Below are 22259 nucleotides of genomic sequence, written 5' to 3'. Positions count from 1 at the left end.
AAATTAAGACTGCAGTCATAAATTATCATTGTGACCATCAAAGCTAGTGAGCTCCCTCAACAGGCAGCATTTTAATGCATCATAGCAGTGCTCCTGAACTTAATTATGCTGCCTACTTTTAGCCTAATTTTAAGGCAGCACTGCATTCTCAGAATGAATTATGACAAGTGCAGTGAAAAAATAAATCAATGATGGTAAACAGCGCAAGAGGAATGTTGACCATAATGTAATTATTATTATTCTAACAATACAGAGATATATATATATATATATATATATATATATATATATGATAAGGAATCATTATATTAGAATGATTTCTAAAGGATCATGTGATAATGATCCTTAAAATTCAGCTTTGCATCACAGAAATAAATGATAATTAAAAGTATAATAAATTTAAAAACAATTATTTTAAATCATAATAATCATAAGAAAGTCTCTGTTTAGAAACAGCACGTCCCTTATTACATCCACCAAGCACACGAACAGCTGGATATCACAATATATTTCTGTATAATTTCTGTATTTTTGATCAAATAAATGCAGGCTTGATGAGCAGAAGAAACTTCTTTCAAAAACATTAAAAATAGTAATGTTTCAAAACTTTTGGTCTGTACTGTGTGTATATATATATATATATATATATATATATATATATATATATATAGATAGATAGATAGATAGATAGATAGATAATACAATAATTATTAATAATAATTATTTACAAATTGTCATTAAATAACTAAGAAATTTACCAAAAACATTAGCATATACATATATGTAAATATATAATACTGACAAAATTCTCTCTTATTAAATATGTAACAGATTTGCAAATAAATAAGTAGTAATTGGAATGTTTTTCTCAAAATCCCCAAAAGTGTATATGCATGTTTATGAGAGTATTACATTGTTTATTTCCTGTGGCCTGTATTGAAATTAACAGATGAGGAAATTGTCTAGATTTGTCTGCATGGATTTGCTGCCTCTGTAGAGTGTTTCAAATCAATCACTTAGGCAGCATCCTAGATGACATGGATCTTCATATGTAGGCACCAGGAAGAGAAGCAGCTCACTACCTCTTGAAAGAGTGTTTAAATGCTGTTTAAATAGTTGACGGGCCCACTGTGTAAGGAAGAGAGCAATGAGGAAACAGGAATGGCGAAGAGTTAATGGAAGCATGCATGGAGACTCACTGTGGTCCTGGAGAGAGCTCTTCCTGTGTAGCCCACGGGCAAGAGATGAAGAAAAAGCATTAACTGTTCTCTCAGCCTTTCACATGGGATCTGCCTCATTTACAGCCACGTACATTTTTCCTAAAAATGATACGAACCAAAGAGCAGAAATGAGGAACAAAGAACCTGAGATGGAGAGTGATATGGGGATTTTTAAGCATGTTTTATATAGTGTGCAACTGCCGAGAGTGTGGGAAACGGATCTCTCCTGGGCTCTTTAAGGATAATAGGACCATCTTCAACCTGCCACGTTTCCTCTTCACACATTCTCTTTCACTCTATTATCTTTCGCTCTAATAGGCCAATCTGTCCTTCTCTTGCTCAGTCGCCTGGACTGCTCTTTGAGACGCGAGTAGTTTTGATGAGATTCGCCTTAGAGAGGCCACTGACCCTGAACTGATCTGAGACACACTCTAGTTGACTGGTCATTTCCCGGCCTGTACTGGGAAAAGGTGACAGGGGTCGATCTGTCTGCTTCATGACCAGTGTGGGACAATACACAACCCTCACCTTATAACCATGGACTTTATTCTGTAGCTAACGGTGAGGCAAAGGTTAATTGATCCAGAGCTGGGATTGCAGCTCTGTCAGCAGAGGAGAACTGTGCCAATAAATAATCCTAAGCAAGCCATTTGTCATCATTTATAAAAGGTCAAAATGTCCCTCCTTCCTCTCAGGGTGGATAACTAAATAAAATATAATTTTTTATTTTTTTAAATAAGTTATGTGTTTTAAGTTAAAATCCCTTCAGTAGACCTTGACCTCTTGGCTCATTGATCAGTATGCATGTGTGATTTTGCCGCAATCAACATTTTTGAGAAATGCATTGAAGGTAATGGCCCATTTGGAGAGATGTGTGATATGAAAATGACCGTATGGTGATTTATTCTCTCATAGACAAAGCATTGAAGATGGACAGGGAGGGGAGTGGAGGGGTGTAATCTGACATTTCAATTTCAATGGCCGCTACAGGCGAAAAAATGTCATAATACTCAGCCTACGGAATCTGTGGAGAAAGGTGGAGAAAGTTACGCAATAATCTGTTCATTAGCTCAACACCATCTCTCCATATTGTTCCTAACTCTATTTTGTGACCACGCATATACCCACATATGGTTTCAGTTGGCCATCTTATATAAATATACACAAACATATTTTAATACAATAACAAAAACTTTGCTGCCAGTTGTGAAACTTGATTCATTATTAAATTCTGTGATCTCTCTATAGGCTACAGAATGTAAAGCCCAAGACACACTGCAGATGATGAGACCTATTGACTTGCATGCTATGACCCACATTACTATAGAAGAATAGAATATCATCAGCTAGAGTGGTAGTAGAGACAACAAATTAATAAATAAAAAAATCACACTTTAGCAGTTGTAGTTTTTATGTGTGCTGAGAAAAAGTGGAAGTGGTGAAAGAGCAAGTGATGCTTGAGGTAAGCATTTTTATGTTATAGCGCCATGTCGCATTGATTTCATACCACATTTTTATTGGCTGGTCAGTGGTTTACAACATGTAAAAGTGAATTTTGCATAACTGGCACCCTTTACACAACATTTACAATATATATATATATATATATATATATATATATATATATATATATATATATATATATATATTTATATAGGAGAATGAATGACTAAATGAATAAACAAACTAATAAATAAATAAGATCTATAACATGTACATATGCTGTTATTCCTCAATGCAGTATTTACAATATTTAAAAATGCAGGAGAGGAATTGAGAGTGGTGTAAATTTCAGAGTGTTGTTATGGCAGACGTTAGTGTTCCAGAGAGAGAGAGAGAGAGAGAGAGAGAGAGAGGAGACAGGGTGTTAAAGATGGAAACTAAAAAAGAAAGGGGGAGGTTAAGACAGCCTGGACAATGATTTAAACAACTGTCACCTTCTACCCTTAGATGATAGTTTCACATTAATATTGAATTTAATTTAATTCAAAACACTTTTAATATATCCAAGGGGAGATGTGCAGGTTGCAGCTAAATTTCTCGCCTTTCTGGTATCTCCAGCTGTTTTATTTTTGCAGTGGTTACTTTGAGTAATGTTAATATCACAGTCTTCTGAAGAATGAAAAAAATTGAAGCTGCACTCAAAGGGCCCTTTGAAATGGCATCATTAAATGGTTATGGCCAGAGGCACTCACTTTACAAGAGTATTCATTGTTGGCCTCCTGTGAATGGGAATCTACTACGGCTTTACAGTGCACTTGATCACTACATTGCTGACTTCTAAGATAGTTCTTATGAAAGCACACATACAAAAAAGCCTGGTGATCATCACAAGTGCCAATAACCCTAATCCTGCCATTTTCAAGACCGACTTACAGTGTGGAATTATGCGCAAGCAGAGAATCACAAATGGATTTCTTGAAGGAACATAGATAGCTTAAACTAGCACTTTTCCAGGTAAGGAGGGAAGTAAACATAGTAAACACAGGTTTAACTGGTGTTCACCTATTACCTATGACTTGTTCTCGAATCCTGACCTGACACTGCATGCATGAAATTAACTCCTGTAAACCAAATACTATTTTCTAAGTCTAGCAGATTCATTGGTGACCATTAGCTTACTGTTCTGATTCAAATGTAATATGAAAATAACCCCCCCCCATCAAAAAAATTAAATAATAATAATAAAAATTAAGTACAAAGAGTACTTGCATGTTGTTGCTGTTCTTCACAGTCTTGAAATAGATTTACTGCAGGCTATATGCTTCTCACAAGGGCAAAAAGTACAGTATATAGCATATATGTCTTTAATCAAATGCACATTTATTTTTTTACAAATCTGATTTATAGGATAACCTGTGATGCTTATGTCTAAGCTGAAGCTTTTTGTTAACCATAGCTTTTGTTAGCCTCTGTTCTCATTATCATGTTCAAACAGTGCCAGGCAGAGAGGTTCTTAAAGTACTAACTTAAATTACAACATCCACATGGAATCCACATGGAATCCATTGAACTGAACATTGAAAACACACTGCTTCAGAACCCCACTCAAATCTTACATTAAATATTTGTCTTTGCCTTCTTTTTAAAAATGTGAATAATTGGAACTTGTCTAATCTCAACTAATAAAAGTTTTGAGATTTGTAGTACATGAAGGCTGAAAACAGTTCCATCTCTCAGGTTTGCAGTACAAACAAACAAACAGACAAACAAAAAAGAAAAACACTCTCATCATTTACTTACCCTTGTATGTCCCAGATATATGTGACTTTCTTTCTTCCATGGAACACAGAAACTATTAGCAAAGCAATCCATCTCTGTGAGTCCATATACAAAGCAGGTGAATGGGTCCCTCAAAGTTGACACTTCAAAAACCCTGGTAAATCCATATGACTCCAGTTGATGAATCAGTGTCTTCTGAAGTGAAAAGATTTTGAACTTTAAACTATGAACTATTGCTTTTGGAAAACTGTCAGCACGTTGTGAACCTTGATAAAAGTGTGTGAAAAATTTTGACAATTATGACAAGTCCGTGGTTTTCCGGCAGAATTGTGCTACTTTTATAATGCTGTCACAGGTTGTTTTCTGAGTCAAGTGAAACCTGATTTTGATAACCATTTTTCCTCGGAATGTGAATGGGTTCATTTTAAGTATCAATTGTGTTGTCTTCTGCAGACCTGGCAACCCTATTGATTGGAAGCACAGTTTGACCATCAGTTTGCACAAGGGTTTCAACTTGATCACGCTTCACACTTTGGAATTCTATTATATGGTTTTGGAAACCATTTCTTGGTGTCAGGACTCGTCATGTCCACATTAGTTTTCATTTTCAGCGTGGGTAAAGCGGGGAAAAGTGTCATCACAGCAACACCTGCTGCCATGAGACCACACAAATGCGGAAAAGCTGCAGAGGTTTTCTTAGGATCTCACACTCCGCAGCTTAACCTTGACTTTCAGCAGGAAGCAAGCCAGCCGCCCTGTTTCAATATAACAAAACATCAGGGCCTGAATTTATGCTTATAAATTAGGCTTAAAAAACACTAAAGCAAAGTGTCACTGCTCTGTTTTTTTTTTTTTTTTTTTTTTCAGCTGATGAGAGAATCAACTGTGCCATCAACCATGAATAACATTAATGTTCCACAGGAATGATTTTGTGTGGACGATGACACTAGAGTGGCGAGACCGCCGATGTGACACTGTGATAAAATGGCAGAGAGAACAGACACCGTTCCGTTATGAGTCGGAAATACTGTGACATTCTACAGTGGGATAACTGAAGAAGCTGCAAGAGAGTAATTGATCCAAATCCTGAGGTGCTCTTGGGTATATACAGTATCTGCACATTGTAGGAGATACAGAAGATTACAACAGTGGAAATGATAGCGTGATTATGACAAAGATGCACATCATGTGTCTCTCAGCCAAGTCTGAAAACTGTTCTTTGCGTTCAGCCATAAGCTGATGCTTGTGCGTTGTCTGTGTGCTCAGGTTCCATTGCTAGACATCTGTGGATGCCCTGTTGTTTCTTCTTCCACCACTAGCTCCAGTCAGGGGAGCGGCTTGCTTGGCATCCAAAGATAGCTCTGAATGGGCCAAGCCCTCAGGCTCCCAGTCCCTGCCTGACTGCCTGAAAGTCACTGTGAATTATGCATCATATTTCTGAGATTTGCCCTTCTCCTCTATGCAAAAATAACAGTGGAGAGTGCTTAGAGGCAGACCTACACAATGTTCAGTGAAAATTAGAGACACAAAGAAAAAGGTTTTGAAGAAAAAAAAAAATGATAAGCAGAAACAAAGTAACCTAAGTGTGTGCATGTGCATATACAGTATATGGTCACAAGGACACAAGATTATGTTTTACAAAGATAATGTGGTGGACTTTTTAAAATGAGGATGCTAAGCGAGCACTATATAGCAGTATAATAATAATAAAAGTAATAATTATAATAATAACAAAGAAGACTCTTATGCTCACCAAGGCTGCTTTTAATTGATAATATATATATATATATTATATATATATATATATAATCAATTAAAAGCATATAGGGAAAATGTTATTATAATTTTAAATAACTTGTCTGTTTTAATTTGTTTTAAAATACAATCTATTCCTATGACGGCAAACCTGAATTTTCAGCAGTCATTAATCCAGTCTTCAGTGTCACAATATCTTTCAGAGATTTTTTTAATGTGCTGCATTGGTGCTCAAATATTTCTTGTTATCTTGCTGCATAATATTTTGTGGAAACGCGATACATATTTTGTCATTTTTTCAAAAGAACAGCATTTATTTTAAATCTATATATTTTTTTGTAACATTGTTGAGGTCTTAACTATTATTTATGATCAATGTTATCCATCATCGCAGAATAAAGGTATTTATTTCTTTAAATAAATACAGATCTCAGTGACCCCAGTCATTTGAATGGCAATGCATCTTCCGCCTTTGTGACCACTAGATAACAAATGCTCAGAAAACATCACAGAGGACAGAAAGGTAACGGACACTGCGGTGCTGTTTAATGTAAGATATCTGAGTTGTTTGTTCCAGATTTGTTCGCTGAGGCACTTACTGCCTTGCCTCCTCAGACAAAACACTTTTCATACATTTTAATTTCTTGTGCTAATTTACATTAACTAATGTAGCACACAAAATAGATGGCCATTTAAAAAAAAGAAGGATGCATTTATTTTGTCTCTTGTATGAAAGCTGAGCTGTAAAAAAAAAAAAAAAAACAAAAAAAAAAAAACAAGGAAAAAAAAATTCTGTTACAGCAGCACAAGAAAATAAAAACTGGCCTTATTTAAGAAGACAGCTATTTTGTTTTGGCCTCTTAAAGTCATGGCTGGGTCACTTAGACAAGCATGGAATCCAGACAGCATCATTAAAAAATAATGGTTTTTGTTGCAGAAAAGAAATGCACATTCATTGTCTTCCTCAAAAACATTCCACTAAAACGTGGACAACTAGAACAATGAGTACCACAGGCTTTGAATATCTTTAACACAAAACAACTGCCATGATTAGGCTTCGAAATCATTGTGATTGTTCCTTGCAAAGCAGTGTGTGAAGGGATTCAATGGGAGTTCCCTTGAATACTTAAATCTATTAAAATTCTTGCTCAAAGGGAAATGTATGGATCCAGCAGAGCGTACATACCATTACTATCCTCTGATGAGTATAAATACACACATCGTGCCTGCAAAACAAAAAGCTTTTTTCCTGTCGACAGCATGTGAGCATACTAGTATGGATGTGTTTTTGTCTTGCCATCGGGATGGAACTGGTGCTCCTCTTGCTGGGTGAAGTATGTGCCGTTCCCTGAGGCAGAGTGGTCCTGAAAGCATATTCTTTCATCCAGGGCCACCCTTCAGGCATCCAGAAGAAGAAAATCATGTAGTTAATGCCAGGATGAAATCCTTCCACACATGAAACATGCATTTTCTGCATGTTTGGGGGGATGCCTCGCATCCCAGCTCCTTCAAAAGACAGAGGAGAAATGCTGCTTCTGAGGGATGAGAGGACATTTTGCATGCCTGTAGGGACCACATTACATTATTCATATATATAGAAGACCGGGGCTAGTTGTCACATTTTTACCCAATGGTGGGACTATAATTGTCACAATGGAACCTGCCATTAGTAAGGTTCATTATCACATTTATTTGCACATATAGAGAAAAAGAGAAAAATAAAGTCAGACCAGCCAGAATCAAGTATAGGCTATTGCATAGATTTAATAAAATATAACAAAACATGTAATGAAGCAGCCAGACTTTTAAACAAATATAATTCTGAACAATTACTAAAACAGTAAAAAGTTGTGCCAACTTATTCCTATCTTGACATTTACAATAAATATCTTTGTCCTAAGAACATAAATCAAACTTTAATTTATATTCTACTTTCATTATAAAATATCTGACTGAAAACCTTATATGAGGGCCAGAAATTCCCTTAGTTATACGTTGCTTTGTATAATAGCGTCTGCTAAATAAATAAATATATGTAAATGTAAAATTCATTTTGTTGAAAAAGCTGTAGCTGGATACAGCTAAATGGAAAAAAAACCTAAACAAATCAATGCAGTCTGTGAAGGTACTCACAAATAAATGGTGACCATGGGCTTTAGAAATATGACTCAGAAACCTTATTGAAGACATAAAATGATCTTTCCAGTGCCAGGTGACTAAATGCCTCAATTTGCCTCATTTGATAGAGGTCAAACCCCTAAACAACAAATAAAATAGCAAAATGGCTCTCAAGGCCCGATTTTTTTTAGATGTGAAAAACTGACACTGAGCGAAAAGCTACACCTTAAGGAATAACAAGCTAACAGGATATTGCTCTTGAAGCTTCGTCTGGAGAGGCCATGGCTGCTATTAGCAGACAACTGTGCAGGAGGCAGAGTAGAACATCTCATTACGTGAACACAGACCTTCCACTGCTGAAGAGAGCAACCTTTCCACTAATCCTACTCCCACATAGTCATGGAGAGCCCCAAAGACCACGTTCAAAGCCATCGCATTAGATCACTTGCAGGTATAGCACATCGAATTGATAGCACAGAGGCTTGATATGCTTCAAGTGGCTGCCCATTGGACAGTAAGCCAATTGCATTTACGGTAAGGCAATCGGCCAAAGCGGCCCTCAGCGGAGAAGCGATGCACAAGCTCTTGCAGTTCAACTGTAGAGACGAGGGGATAAAGCCGGCAATCTTTGTGATTTCCAAGGGGCCTCTGAATATTTGCATTTGTGCACAACAGAGAATTCACAGTGATTATCTTCTTCCAGAAACAATCAGGGACAAATATGGTCTGATGAAAAGCATTGAAATAATCTGACGAGCTCTTATCAGGAGACAGATCGTTTGAAATGGACTGCTTGCTAATTGCCATTGTTCTGGAACAGAGCTTTGATCACTGGGCTAAATTGTGGCGACCTCAAGGAAGATTTATTCTGTCAGTATCGCCAAGGCTTTGATTGTTTCTTTCCTCCCAAGTTATTTTCTTTACAATAAATTGATTGCAAAACCACAGCATCAAGCATCATGATTACAGCCTCCTTTCACAATAACTTATGATTAAAACCAGTATGAATTTTAATAATGAGACAAGTCAGTTGGGTTTCGTACCTGTGGGCATACAGCGCACACAGTAGACACCTGCATATTTACTACCAAAAAGAAAAGAAGCTTCAAAGTATACAGACCTTCATTAACACAGACATCTTGGTACAACCAATCATACCTGAACAATATCCTTCTGAGGTGACAGCAGTAGTTTCAAGACTCTGTAAATATAATAAAAGGATTTAGAGAACAACAACAACAACAACAAAACACCTTTTTTGAGACACACTCTTAAAAATAAAGTTTTGTACCCTAGTTTAAAAAAGTCATATTTTTAAAATAAATGTATTTCACATTAAGTATAGTTTAAAAAAAAAAAAAAAAAAAAAAAAACCTTTAATTGGAGTACTAGTGCATAATGCACATTTTTTTATATCAAGCCTAATGTCACTATTGTTTTAATGTTACCATTGATGAGGATTGTATGACCTTTGAATAATATCAGTCTTTAAACGCAAGATATTTAAAGTGATACGGAGGTATACTTGACCAATTATTCCACATTAGCACAATCAGATATACTTCAGTATATCTTTATTTGGATTTCAGCTCTACTTTTGCAAAATTAAAGTGCGTTTAGTAGAAAATTAGTTGTTCCAGTTTAGCAGACTTTTAAATAAACCAGTGTAGTATACCAAAAGTACAACTGCAGGGTATTTAAGTACATACATATGTAAATGTAAATGAATTATACTTAGCATGCAACAAATGTGTTTCAAATACTTTTTAGTATGCTCCCCAAAGAATCTTTCAGTGAACAGTTCCTAACAGAACCATTATTTTCTTACTGAGAAGAATATTTAATTAATTTAAGGAACCTTTGTCCACTGACTGTAAAGAAGTCTTTGTGCAGGAGAAAAAGTTCTAAGAATGTTAATGGTTCTTCATGGAACCACAGATACCAATGAAGAATCTTTATATATATATATATATATGTGTGTGTGTGTGTGTGTGGAGAAATCAACATTTACACGGCATAATATGAATTCTGGAGGGAGAAAAAAAAGTGTTACAACCCACCCCATGTACTTTGACAGCAGCATTGAGGGATAAGCTTTCAAAACAACTTTAATTTGCAGCAGATAAAAGTGGAAAATGTATATCAAAGTTAAAGATTAATAGTGCAAACAACAGTGGATTACAAAGTAAAATATGTGACAGCCAGTCTCTCCTAATTGGGTTTTACCAATGGGATTAGGACACATGAGGAGAAAAAAACCCTTCGAGGGCATTCATCAGTTTGAAAATTTATTTTCATATAAAAAGACACTCTATGAAAACAGTAGAGGACTACTTTGTACAATCTTATGTATAAAAAACTTAAACGGTGCAAGAGGATTCTCTGTGATAGCTATCTTCTTGAGCCAATGGGATTGTGTGTGCTGGCAGGGGGAGGATCCAAAAGTTTCAAACATGTCAAGCCATGAAGAAAACATCCTGCAGATCAGGAAATCCAAGCAAACATCTTCAATCTCCAAAACATCCACACTCAGCTGTTCATTTTATCTACGTGAAGATCATCCTCCTCACAATGCACATATTCAAAATACATATCTCATAAATTGTATGTGACTGTAAGGCCATTCTCAATACCCCCCCCCCCCCCCCCTTAAAGAGCAATACATAAATCTGTTCTAAACATAGTTAGTTTAGTGGGATTCTGGAGTGTAATTCTCCAGCTTCAGTAAGTAGGACTCTGTAAACATCTATGAAAAACCCAACACTCATATACAGAGAAGGAAATAGGGTGGAATGACAAAATGTTGAAACAGTCGATGACTGCATCAGACAAAAGAGCAACAAAAACAAAACAGGCACTGTCAACGAAGCAGGGTTTGCGTACAGCAAACAGTCGAATCATCTTTGTGGTTTATCATACTGATCTTTTCAGTCAAGGTTACAGTTCCCTCGCCTCCTTTCACCAAATCCTTTATCTACAGTCCAAACATTCCAAATTTTATTCATATTATAAACATTTAGTTCCGGTTCTCAAACTTGATTAACTTGTGTTCCAAGAGTGCTGTACAGTCCAGCTGGCTTTGTACTTTTCCAGTTTTTGTATCTTAGCTTTCTTTAGGAATTTAATTAATTGGTGGGGAAAAAAAGGGTAACATTTTATCAGAAAGAAAATTTCTTGTTTACTGAACTGTTAAAAGCAATATCACAAACATACTAGAGTATTGAATATCAGTTGCAAAGCACTCTTGACTATGCAATATTTCTTTTCCCAAATATGAGAGTAATATTCAGTCTTGACTGCGGATGAGAAGGGAGACGAAAAACTAGTTTGAATTGCTGTGTTTGGACATATATTTCATGGGGACCAAGGCAGCCCATGTTCCCCATTAGTGCAGATTACTTGCAAAGGTTGAAATGGCATGCTCTAGTCTTGCCATCTGTGCCTATATGATATGCTGACTTCAGGGATCTTTGAGCAGATGAAATTTGTGCCAAGTAAGAAAATGTCAGAACAAATCATTATTCCCCCAAGATAATTACCACAACTCTCTCTTCCTCGTTCGCCATCTCGTTTTCACTTTCCGAGTCTCCATGTGGAGTTACATCAGCCAACACAACTAATGAACGGGTTATAAAGAGAAGCGGGTTAGCAAAGATGACCTCTGCAGTCTGCTTAGCATTAAACCAACTGTGAAACTCTACAGTCGAAGTGCAGAAATAAATCCGAATCATTTCAGAATAACTGGTGGAGTCACTGGTCTTCAAATGTAAACATCACAAAGAAGTACTTTTTTGCAAGAGCAGACATGTAGCACAATATTAAAATGGAAAAGAAATGTGAAAACTTAGCACCACCTTTGTGTTGGTTCAAAATGGAAACGTTCTCAGCTGGAAGTGTGTCTCTTACTGGATAAACCCATTCTGGAACACCAAAGCTTCTTATGACTGGAATGTGGATTCTTTTGGTTGTGTAAGATGGAGCAAAGATGCTTCCCTGGTGTGAACGAATGCAAATTTGACAATGAATCGCACATACTGTATAGCACACTTTTTTTTCTGTTAAGCATTTTGCAAAACTTAAAACACAATCACACAGCGGTATGACCTACTTTCGCCCATAAAATGATACCTGAAGTTTATATATAAGTTATATATATGTATATATATATAAAAAATAAAAAGATGGACAAGCATTCTAAAAGGAAAAAAAGTACAGTAAATCTGATGCAGAGGGGAAAAAAAGCATAGGATGGCACATATTAATGAATACTTGCAAAACTTCCCTTCCCTCTTCCTCGAAAACCAAAGCAAGAAAAAGGGAAACTGAACTTGAATCATCCAAGGAATGAGAAGACAGAAAGGAGGAAAAAAACCCTAAGGGGTCATTAAACTGTGTGCGAATCATCAGTACTGATTTTTTTTTTCTCTATAAAAAAAAGGGTGCATTTAAATTCCCAAATCATCAAACAGGAGAAAGAGGATCCTTTCTGGAGTAAAATCAAGACATTTCAGAAACAGTTTTTTTTTTTTTTTTTTTTTTTTTTTTTTTTTTACCATACTCTCCTGGCCCCACGCTTTCATTTAATGTCTCTGTGTGAAAATATAGAATAGAGCACTCTTCATCTCTGGTCTGTCCTCACACCTGTAAACAAGTACAGAATCCTTTAGAACACGTCTTGCTGAAGATCACTGACAGCACGAGTACGTAAGAGGATTTAGTTGTCTCTCAGTTTGCTGTAGGTGTGTGTTCTCTTCACACTTCAGTCTGGAAGTCTCCTTCGGATGTGTCAGGTGTGTTGGCAGAGGATGTGTCCCAGGGTTTACTGCGTAACTCCAGTCTGTCCTTATGTTCACTGGAGCCACATGTCTGCTCAGGGATCATGGTCTTAAAGCTGTCCCAGGATCGCTGGTCATCTGTGGTGGACTTGTCCTGAATATGCACATACACAGAAGAAAATTCTAATTAAATCCAGAGCATAAACACTGATTACCTCCTTTAACCTAAACCATTCTCTGACAAAAAGTGTCCCTGCTGAAAAACCAGGTTAGGCTGGTTTTAGCGGGTCATTCAGACTGGTTTTAGAGGAGGTTTGACCACTTTTTTAGCTGGTCAGGCTGGTCTTTGCTAAAACCAGCTTGGTCGGGCTGGAAGACGGATAAAACCAGCTACTTCCAGCTTAAACCAGGTTTTATGCTGGTTTTTTTTTGTTTTTTTTTGCAGAGCTATTAAGCCTAATTTCTACATTTTTTTCTATTTCAAATAAATGCTGATCAAAGTTTCTATTTATCAAAAAATCCCTAAATAACTAAATCAATAAATAAAGCAGCTCAACTGTTTTCAACATTGGTAATACATATTTTTGAGCAGCAAATCAGCATTTTAGATTACATATGACAATATAAAACATGAACATTAATATATATATATATATATATATATATATATATATATATATATATATATACACACACACACACACTAATTCACACTACATACACATTTGGGGTTAGCCACCACTACAACAAGAAAAACAATACATTTAATTTTACAATGCTATAACAATATTACTCTTATCTACAGTATTCTGGTGGAAACCATCACAACCATGGTCATTTTTAGACATGCAAAGAGCATAAGACTGAAAAACAAAATTGTATTTAATCTGTAACTAATGGAAATGTGCTCTGGCATTTGTAATTCACATTTAATGTGTCTGAATGCATATTTCAACAGCAGCATAAAGACTAAATGGCTTTATAGTCTTGCTACATTATTACTTGTCTATACAACATATGGAGCGACCCACTCATCGGCATTAGTGGTGGTCTGTGCTGCGTTTTATGCCCGGCTATTCCAGGTGTTCATTACTTCAGATGGCCAGAAAACATACACTCTCCATCCCATTGAGGCTAATGGTGTATCCAACAGCTATAAGGCCTTTTAATGGTAGGTAAATTGCATTATACAGTAGGGATTAATCTAATCACACAGGGACTGATAAAAATTGAGAGCCTATCCACTCGAAGGAGCTCTATTGAGACCTAACAAATTTATCTTGCAGTTCCCCTCCTCTCAAATCTATTCCCGGCTTCCCCAAAAATGAGATGTATGAACCTGCATATTTTGAAACGTTTGAGGCGATCAATTCCAGGGTTGCCGTCAGCTCCCCCTCAGCTCAAACACCCGCTGATTGCATGCGTGACGGATCGGGAAGATTGGAAAACCCCATGTAAATGACTCGTCTGAGGTATGACTGAGCATAAGTTTCTCTGCCTTCCTCTTTTCCGTGTTTGTAAAGGAGGAGGCTTAAACTAAAGCTGTGTGGGTGGGTTTACCATGGAGATGGAAATATGAACACAAACACAAATATGTGCAAACTCACACGTGCACATTACAACAATATTTAGAGTAGAGAGCAAACTGGACATCGTTTCTTTTGGCTCTCATTTACAACCTAAAAAATAAATAAATCTGAGTTTGTAGGCTCATGTAAGCAAGTTTCCATCCACAAGGGGGCGATAGCACCCTGATTATAATTCATCCAATTTAACTGTCTGACAGTTGGTAAAATGGATACAAAAAGCATAATCTGGCAGCCAATTTGCATGCTAAACGCTGAAGAAGGAACATTTTGTCGAGCAGAAGTGTTGTTAATGCTGAAGAGGAGACCGACTTTATTCCTAAGAGAATGCTAACGCGATTGTGCTGCTTTTGAGTATTTCTTTTCCCCTCCATCTCTCTTCCTCCCGATCGCTTCGCTCCCAACAACCCTCCTTCACTTCCTTTAGCTTTCTCCATCTTTCCTTGTCAGGCCTTTTCTACTTACACTCGAAGAATTCTTTTCACCTCCGGCAGACGAAATGCTCCATCGCTTTTCCCTCTGTTGCAATAAAAATGAGGATGGGAGGAAAGAAAAATAAAGGAAGAGAGACACAGAGAGAGAGAGAGAGAGAGAGAGAGAGAGAGACAGGCAGAGCGAGAGAGTGAAAGAGAGAAAAGGAGGGGGATCACAGTCACTGAACATGTCTGGGGGGGGAGCGATGTTTGTTTGAATTTTTGTTACCTTGATGGAAGAGTCTATGGATTCAATTTTGGAGGCAAGTGCACTCCTTTCCTATATATTTCTTTTGCACAAAGACAGACAGAGACAACTTAAACGGCTAAAGCACTATGCTCAAGAGAGGCGACTGCTGACTTCAGCATATGTGAATCACGTCGAGCATGTCTGTACTGAAACACTGTGATAGAGAAAGAGGAAACTAAGCACTGCATGCTAAAGAGAAGGCAATTCTGTGATGATTTGCAGGAAGAAAAATGGACATGGAGACATCACTTTATTAAACCTGCTGCCTACCATCTAAGGCAGCATGCTATCTGAAAGAGAACCTTATTAATGATCTTTGAACTGCTGTATACAGTATAACTCTACATGTGGTGACTTAGCATGTTGTTAAGAAAAAGCATGTTGCTAAAATAGCTAATCTGAAAAAGATTGCAGTGCCAAATTAAGTATATTTATAATTTTCTTATTCTTTTGACTCCAGGTTTATCATTTTAACATGCTGCTAACACCACAGTAAAATAGCTCATTTAAACTCATTTAATTGAATTTATACTGTATTTTTCTTAACTCCATTATTCTGGATACATTTTGGTATTTTAACACGTTGCTAAGCTAACAGTTGAATATAATATAACTATTTTTGGTTAATTAATTTCAGTAAAATATTTATAAATTAAACTAATTAATAAACTAATTATTTTGGATAGAATTTAGCATTTTTACATGTTGCTTGGCTAACAACACAATAATATATAAACTATTATGAGATTTGATTCCTTGCATTGCAAAGGATATGTATCATGCTGCCTCAGAAATGATCCAAAATGAGAAATATTAGGAGGAGCTTACCATTCAATTTTGATTTCACATAGGGAGTGCCCCCAAAATCCCCTTAAAATGCTGTCTTGGTAGGCAGCTCGCTACATTTTTGAGCTTTTCTGTCATTACTCATTTTGTAGCTAGTCCCTATGGAGGATTCTCATAGATGTTAACAATGGATGTCACTCCCTCACCCTCCCTTCTCTTCCTCTCTTTTCTGAAAGTAGTGATGGGCAGGAATGTCATCAGCAAGAATACATACAGTCTGCATGACCCTAGACCACTGATGAGATAACAGGAAAATGATAGTACTGTATTATTCAAATCACTCCCTTTTTTACCCAAGAAAAATTCACCAATTAATGTTTTTACAAAGTTAAACAACTGTATCACCTCTTCTACACAATGACACTCTTTGGATTCGAGAACTATTAATATGTGTGCGCAGACAGCAAGGAAGGTACAGCAACACAGCAGTGACCACAACCTACAGTCTGTGTCCACTACACAAATGAGAATGCACAGGTTAGGGAAGAAGTCAGCTGTTGCACAATGAAGCAAAGGAAAGATGTGAAAGGAGCAGTGTCTACAGTAGCAGGGCAGCGGGAGAGAGCAAGTTTAGTCACTGTGGGAGTTCTGCACTGGTCTAGAAGTTTCTATGGAGACTATAGGGTGGAAAGGACAAAAAGAAACACTCTCTGTGACAATGGCTCAAACACGGATGAGATTTTTTTTTTCTTTCTGTTACCTTTTCTCTGTTTGTCGCCCCTTGGGTCTGCTGACTGCCTGGCTACAGTCAAACTATGACAGAAAACATGTAGTTTCAAACCAAGGAAAGACAAAGACAGGCAGCAGTGCATTATGAAAAAAACAACAATACACAAAATAAGAAATAACAAAAAGATAAAAATATGTAGTGGATCGAGTAAAACAGCGTGGGTATGCAACACAGAACAAGAAGCAGGATAAAACAACAAGGCCTTTGTCAGAGATGAGTGTCTGGGGCGAATTCACTAGACAATTTAAATGTTGCCATTTTGGGAGCGGTTATTCATCAAAATATAATCAAATGATAGAGAAGAGCATTTTAACTGGCTATATATCTAATTTTAGTATTTTAAAGACAGTTCAGGCGTCTGGATCGGAGCAATGTACTAAAGTACGCCAGATAGCAGTAGTCCAGCACACTGTCCACAATCTGACAATGAAAACCTTTCAAAAGATACAATAATGTCATGCAAATTGTGTTGACCGCATTTTTTAGCTGTTTGCAATAAATTTTAATTAGCATAATTGTATACCTGATTTGCATAATTGCTTTAATGAATGTGCTGAAACAACACAGGCAGAATTGTGCAATTTTTGTCAATTCTCCCCTCTACATTTATACACAAAAAAATATATTTAGTGAGCTTTGGGGTCTCCAACCCAGAATAAAAGGCCAGAATTATGGGATCATGTCCAGATTAGGCTGTTTGTTTCTTAACTCCTGGAGCGTTAAATATAATCGGATAACCACAATAAATGTTGATATATACGGTCACCTTCAGTGCATACATGATCTCTGAGTTCCCTCCATTATAAAGTCATACATTATGTATAAAGGATAATGCGCTAAAAGCCTTATCTGGTCTCTCTGCTATGACAGCCATTGCTGAGTTATACTGCATTATGTCAGCTCTGCTAATAGTCTGTAATCTATTCTACTCAGTTCAATGTAAGAAAAAAACACAAAAGAGCAAAATAGACACAAAACTGTCAAAAATGAATATTATCCCTTCTATGCAATGATTCATATATAAGCTGAACTACAATACAGCAAGAAGAGAGTCCTGCATGGTGAAATCTGCAGACATGTCTCACTAATTATGTCTTAATTGGCACAGACTGCAAATTAGCATTTTTGCCGTGTGTATGAGTGTGTAAGAGTCCCATCCTAGCTTTAAGCCCCTTCATTAAGCTGTTTGATGGTGCATCTGCGTCAAGTTCGGTCAACACCATACTCTGTAAAGAAAATATAATTTCGGGCCTAATTTTGTGTGGACAAAAGGCAAATACAAGATGGCAAAAAATTGGTTATTCAATTAATACCCGAGAGGAATAAAGCTCTAGTAAATGAGCAAACCATTATGAGAGAAAATCGACAAGTGAAAATATGAAAACATACTTGTCCTCAATGTTGCAAACCGTCTCAAACACCTGAACTTCACAGTTGGGCTAACAATAATTCAACTCAACTGCAGGGAAACAGTTTCAACGAGGCATAACCAAACACGCTAAGAATAGGTAAACACTCACAGATGCACACTAATGCATACTTATAATCACACACACTGTGTGAGTACTGATAACTGTTCAGAGCTTAACCTTTAAAGCATGACAATTACAATTTTAGATTCATGAGACCACTCTACGACTGATACTATATATTAACAGTGCTATAGAGTTCTGAAAGATTTAATGAGCCATTTATACTAAAAAGCAGTTTAAATAATACTTGTTGAGAGGGGTCACAGAATGTAATCATGCTTTGGATTAAACTTTCTAATTGCAGATAAAGGCCTTTAACACCTATCTGTAATTTAAGTAGGTGACTCGACACATATTTTATCTGCAATCATATATTTTTTTTTAATAGCAATTTTTTCCAGAGTTAGCCATAACGTATTTTACTAGAAGACTTTAGTATATTCTTGTCTCTGCACTTAAATATTTCCTTTTAAAAAGTTGCGGTTGTAATTCTTTCCAGGGTTGTGACAACAAAACACCCTAATGTACAAAAAATAAATAATATATATATTATGGTTTATTGTGAAATTGAATGCATTGACTATTAAACTCTGATTTATATGGCAATAGTAATAATAATACTCTTCCCTTAATCCTCCTCCTTTCAAAGTACATTGTTTTTTTTTTTTCCAAACTGTATCACCCTTACAAGAAGAAAAATTCATGGAAATGTATTACATGATTTAAAGCATCAGTCATGTCCATTGCATGCATTATGTGGGTTATGTGCCTAATACTTTAGGTTGAGGGATTGTTCAAGTCTTACATTATTGCTTACTTGGTGCATGTATTCATGATGTTTACGCTTTCGTAAAAAAGTCAGTGGGTGTAAGAGCAGAAGTTTTCAGCTTATACATATTTCAAGAGCCAGACTGTTGCCTTCCTCTGCTCTCAAGTTTCCCGCTGTGTTCATTTGTAGGATCCCCATTAGCATGAATAGATTGAACACAGGCTACCAGTCCTTCATCCATTTGGGACCATATGGGGTGCCTCCGCTACAGCTATCAGCCCAGCCAGCATCTTCACTTAGAGGTTAACTTCCTTTCAAACTGCATCAAGCTCCATTCGCACTAACACAAGCAATTTAACGGACTGCAAGTGACTAAGGCGCCACCACTGTCCCTATAGAAAAAGAAGATGAAGAGAACCCATGGTAAAAACGAGAGATTGAAGTCGGCGTATGTAGGAGGGAAATAGAGAGAGAAAGACGATTAGAAGAAATGGACAGTGTCTGGAAGGGGCCATTTGGATGTGTTAGAGACCCCACTAAGCTCACTTTCCTCACCAGCTGTTAGAATGATCCAATGGGATAAAAGGAAATTCTAGAATAAGACAGTAGAGAAAAATTACTTAGATTTTTCCCGAATGTGCACTCATCTCTTTAACGGCCCCCCCACACACACACCAGACGCACTTCTAATATCATCAGCATCACGTTGCCGCTGGAGAAGTATGTGTTTACTTACCGTATACAATAGGGTTAATTCTACTTTAATGCAGATTTGTGGCCAAATTAAGTTTTATGTGTTTATGATCTTTTAAAACACCTTTTTATAAATTTAACTGAAAGTTTTTGTGGTTTATAAGGGTTTATATGTATGGGTTGGTTTAAAATAAAAACGTAAAGGGTTTAAAACACCACTAGCAAAAGCATGATGTCAACGCAAGGCTGTGTGATTTACAACAGTACACCACAACATTGCAGGGAATATTCCACGCTGAGTTAACACAATCTAATGTGAAAAAAAACAAAAACAAACACCTAACATTTAGTCCTCTACACCTCTTAGACTCCACAAAGTGAGGGTTTACACTGCACCAATGAGCGCCTTCATAAATCAGGGCCCTACCACATGGGGCTGGGAATACTGGGTCTGGTTGACATGCTTACGTTGGCTCTCTTTGTAAACGAAGCTCATTCTCCGTGTTAAAGGCTCAGATTGTCTTGGTGGAGGTGGAGGAGGAACCTGTGAAGTCGGCCGGATTGTTAGAGGGGTATAAAGACCACTGGCATGGCACTTTTTTAATTTTATTTTTTTATTGTTTATTATTTATTATTTGTTGTTATGATGTTATAGTTTTTGAGGTAGATGTGGTTTCATGAGGTAGAGTGGTTTTAGGGAAAGCTGTGTAATGTTGAATGGTTATGAATCCAGCAGGATCCTGTAACTTTATGAAACCACTTCTTTATGAAGGAATTATGAATAATAAGTGGAAAACCACTCTCGCATTGGTCTTGACCTAAAGAAGAAATCCAAATAATTGATTGTCTTAGGCACCATTATCGCTGTAATTACAGGATTGTCAACATAATCAAACCTGTGGAATGAAATCAAAATCATTATATGCTGTAAGCTGGAAACTTTTCCACTGGGAATCAAAAGGCAAATGCTAAAAGCATCATGACTCATCATCAGTACTGTCAGAAGAACTCTGTAGTGTCATTTGAAACGCATTTAGAAAGCATTCGATCCTCTGTAATGTGAGAACATGAACCTCTAATCTAATGCTTGTCTGAAGACTTTTTTGACTGGGTGGCTCATGTAGGTTAGAGACTCATTGTCAAGAAAAATACTACATATATCTTCACTGATAACTTAAGAGATGGCTAGAATTTTGGAGTGACCAATCAAATCACTCCAGTGGCCAGGGCCACCCCAGGACATGCCTCTAGTTAAAAGTAATGCAGCACAAGTATCTAATGGGCTGGAATAGTAACTGAGGCCGCAGACAGCATGATCCAAATGAAAAGTGAGTGAGCATGTGGCAAATGCCACCAAAGTATACACTTGTCGCAAATTGCAGGCAGGTAATTTTCCACAGGGCATTTGTTTTGAAATCTTAATGACAAACGCCTGTGGACACTGGCGCGTGGATGTTTGCAATGCTTCTTCCGCTAATAGAACATTAAATATTCAGCAGTCTAGCTAATGCAAAGATGAACAGTCAGCTCTTTCCAAGGGAAGCAGATAGGAGACAGCGCTGCAGTGGGCAGGTGTACTTTGAGAAGCTTAATGGGAAGAGACTAAATATGATCCAACTATTAATATTGTATTAATTAGCTTACAAAACACAAGGCTTGGAGAAATGGAAAGTAGTGCATGTGCTGATAAAGATGAGTTTTTCAAACACCAGGTGCATTTCAAACTTCTTTTTTTTCTAACTTAAATTCAAGTATCACAATACAAACTCTTCCAATTCTTTCTTTTTTAATTTTTAAAGGGATAGTTCACCCAAAAATTCAAATTCTGTTATAATTTATCACCCTCGTATCGTTCCAAACATGTACGTGTATGCTTTTCTTTCTTCTGTGAAACATAAAAGATATTTATAAAACAAAACATCAACAACAACAAAAAAAGTTATTGCCCACACATTAAAGTCCTACAGGTTTAAAACAACATGAGAGTGAATAAATGATGATAGAATTTCATTTTCCATATCCATTTTAACCATTTCATATCAAAACGTTTCTGGATTTTAATCCCTGTCCTTTTAAAGCAGGTTAAAAGGAATTAAAGACATTAATACACCATTAAAACTGGAAGTTTCCTCCAGTAACAAATTATTTACATAACTATCATTAGTAATTAATGTATAAGAAAACTATTTAGAGCTCCAGTTACAATTGCAGCATTGCATGTGTGATCATAGTATTACTTTATCGAATTTGTGACGCAATTACGCAGGAATTTTAGAAAACACATGGCGGGTTTATTTCACTTGAAGTGAAGGATTTGACTGTGTCAGGGATGGGTATCAGTGTGGGCTCA

General features: G+C 36.7%; 1 protein-coding gene across 12 annotated transcripts in view; it reads right to left on the bottom strand.

The window, feature by feature from the left end:
* Positions 1–12503: 12503 nt before the first annotated feature.
* Positions 12504–22259, bottom strand: part of adgrb2 (adhesion G protein-coupled receptor B2) — a 300747-nt gene continuing 290991 nt past the window's right edge. For 9 of the 12 annotated variants that reach the window (XM_059556463.1, XM_059556465.1, XM_059556462.1 and 6 more), the window contains 2 exons: positions 15142–15195; positions 12504–13244 (listed from right to left, as the gene is read on the bottom strand). In XM_059556463.1, coding sequence (XP_059412446.1) covers positions 13068–13244; positions 15142–15195 — 231 coding nt within the window. In that variant the 3' untranslated portion in view covers positions 12504–13067. Of the gene's footprint in view, positions 13245–15141; positions 15196–16945; positions 16999–22259 lie in introns of all 12 variants that reach the window. The other 3 variants (XM_059556466.1, XM_059556473.1, XM_059556467.1) reach the window with 2 other exon arrangements.

The sequence above is a fragment of the Carassius carassius genome, chromosome 8 (assembly GCF_963082965.1).
Source record: "Carassius carassius chromosome 8, fCarCar2.1, whole genome shotgun sequence".
Lineage (NCBI taxonomy): Eukaryota > Metazoa > Chordata > Actinopteri > Cypriniformes > Cyprinidae > Carassius > Carassius carassius.
This window is presented reverse-complemented; position numbering and strand designations above follow the sequence as displayed.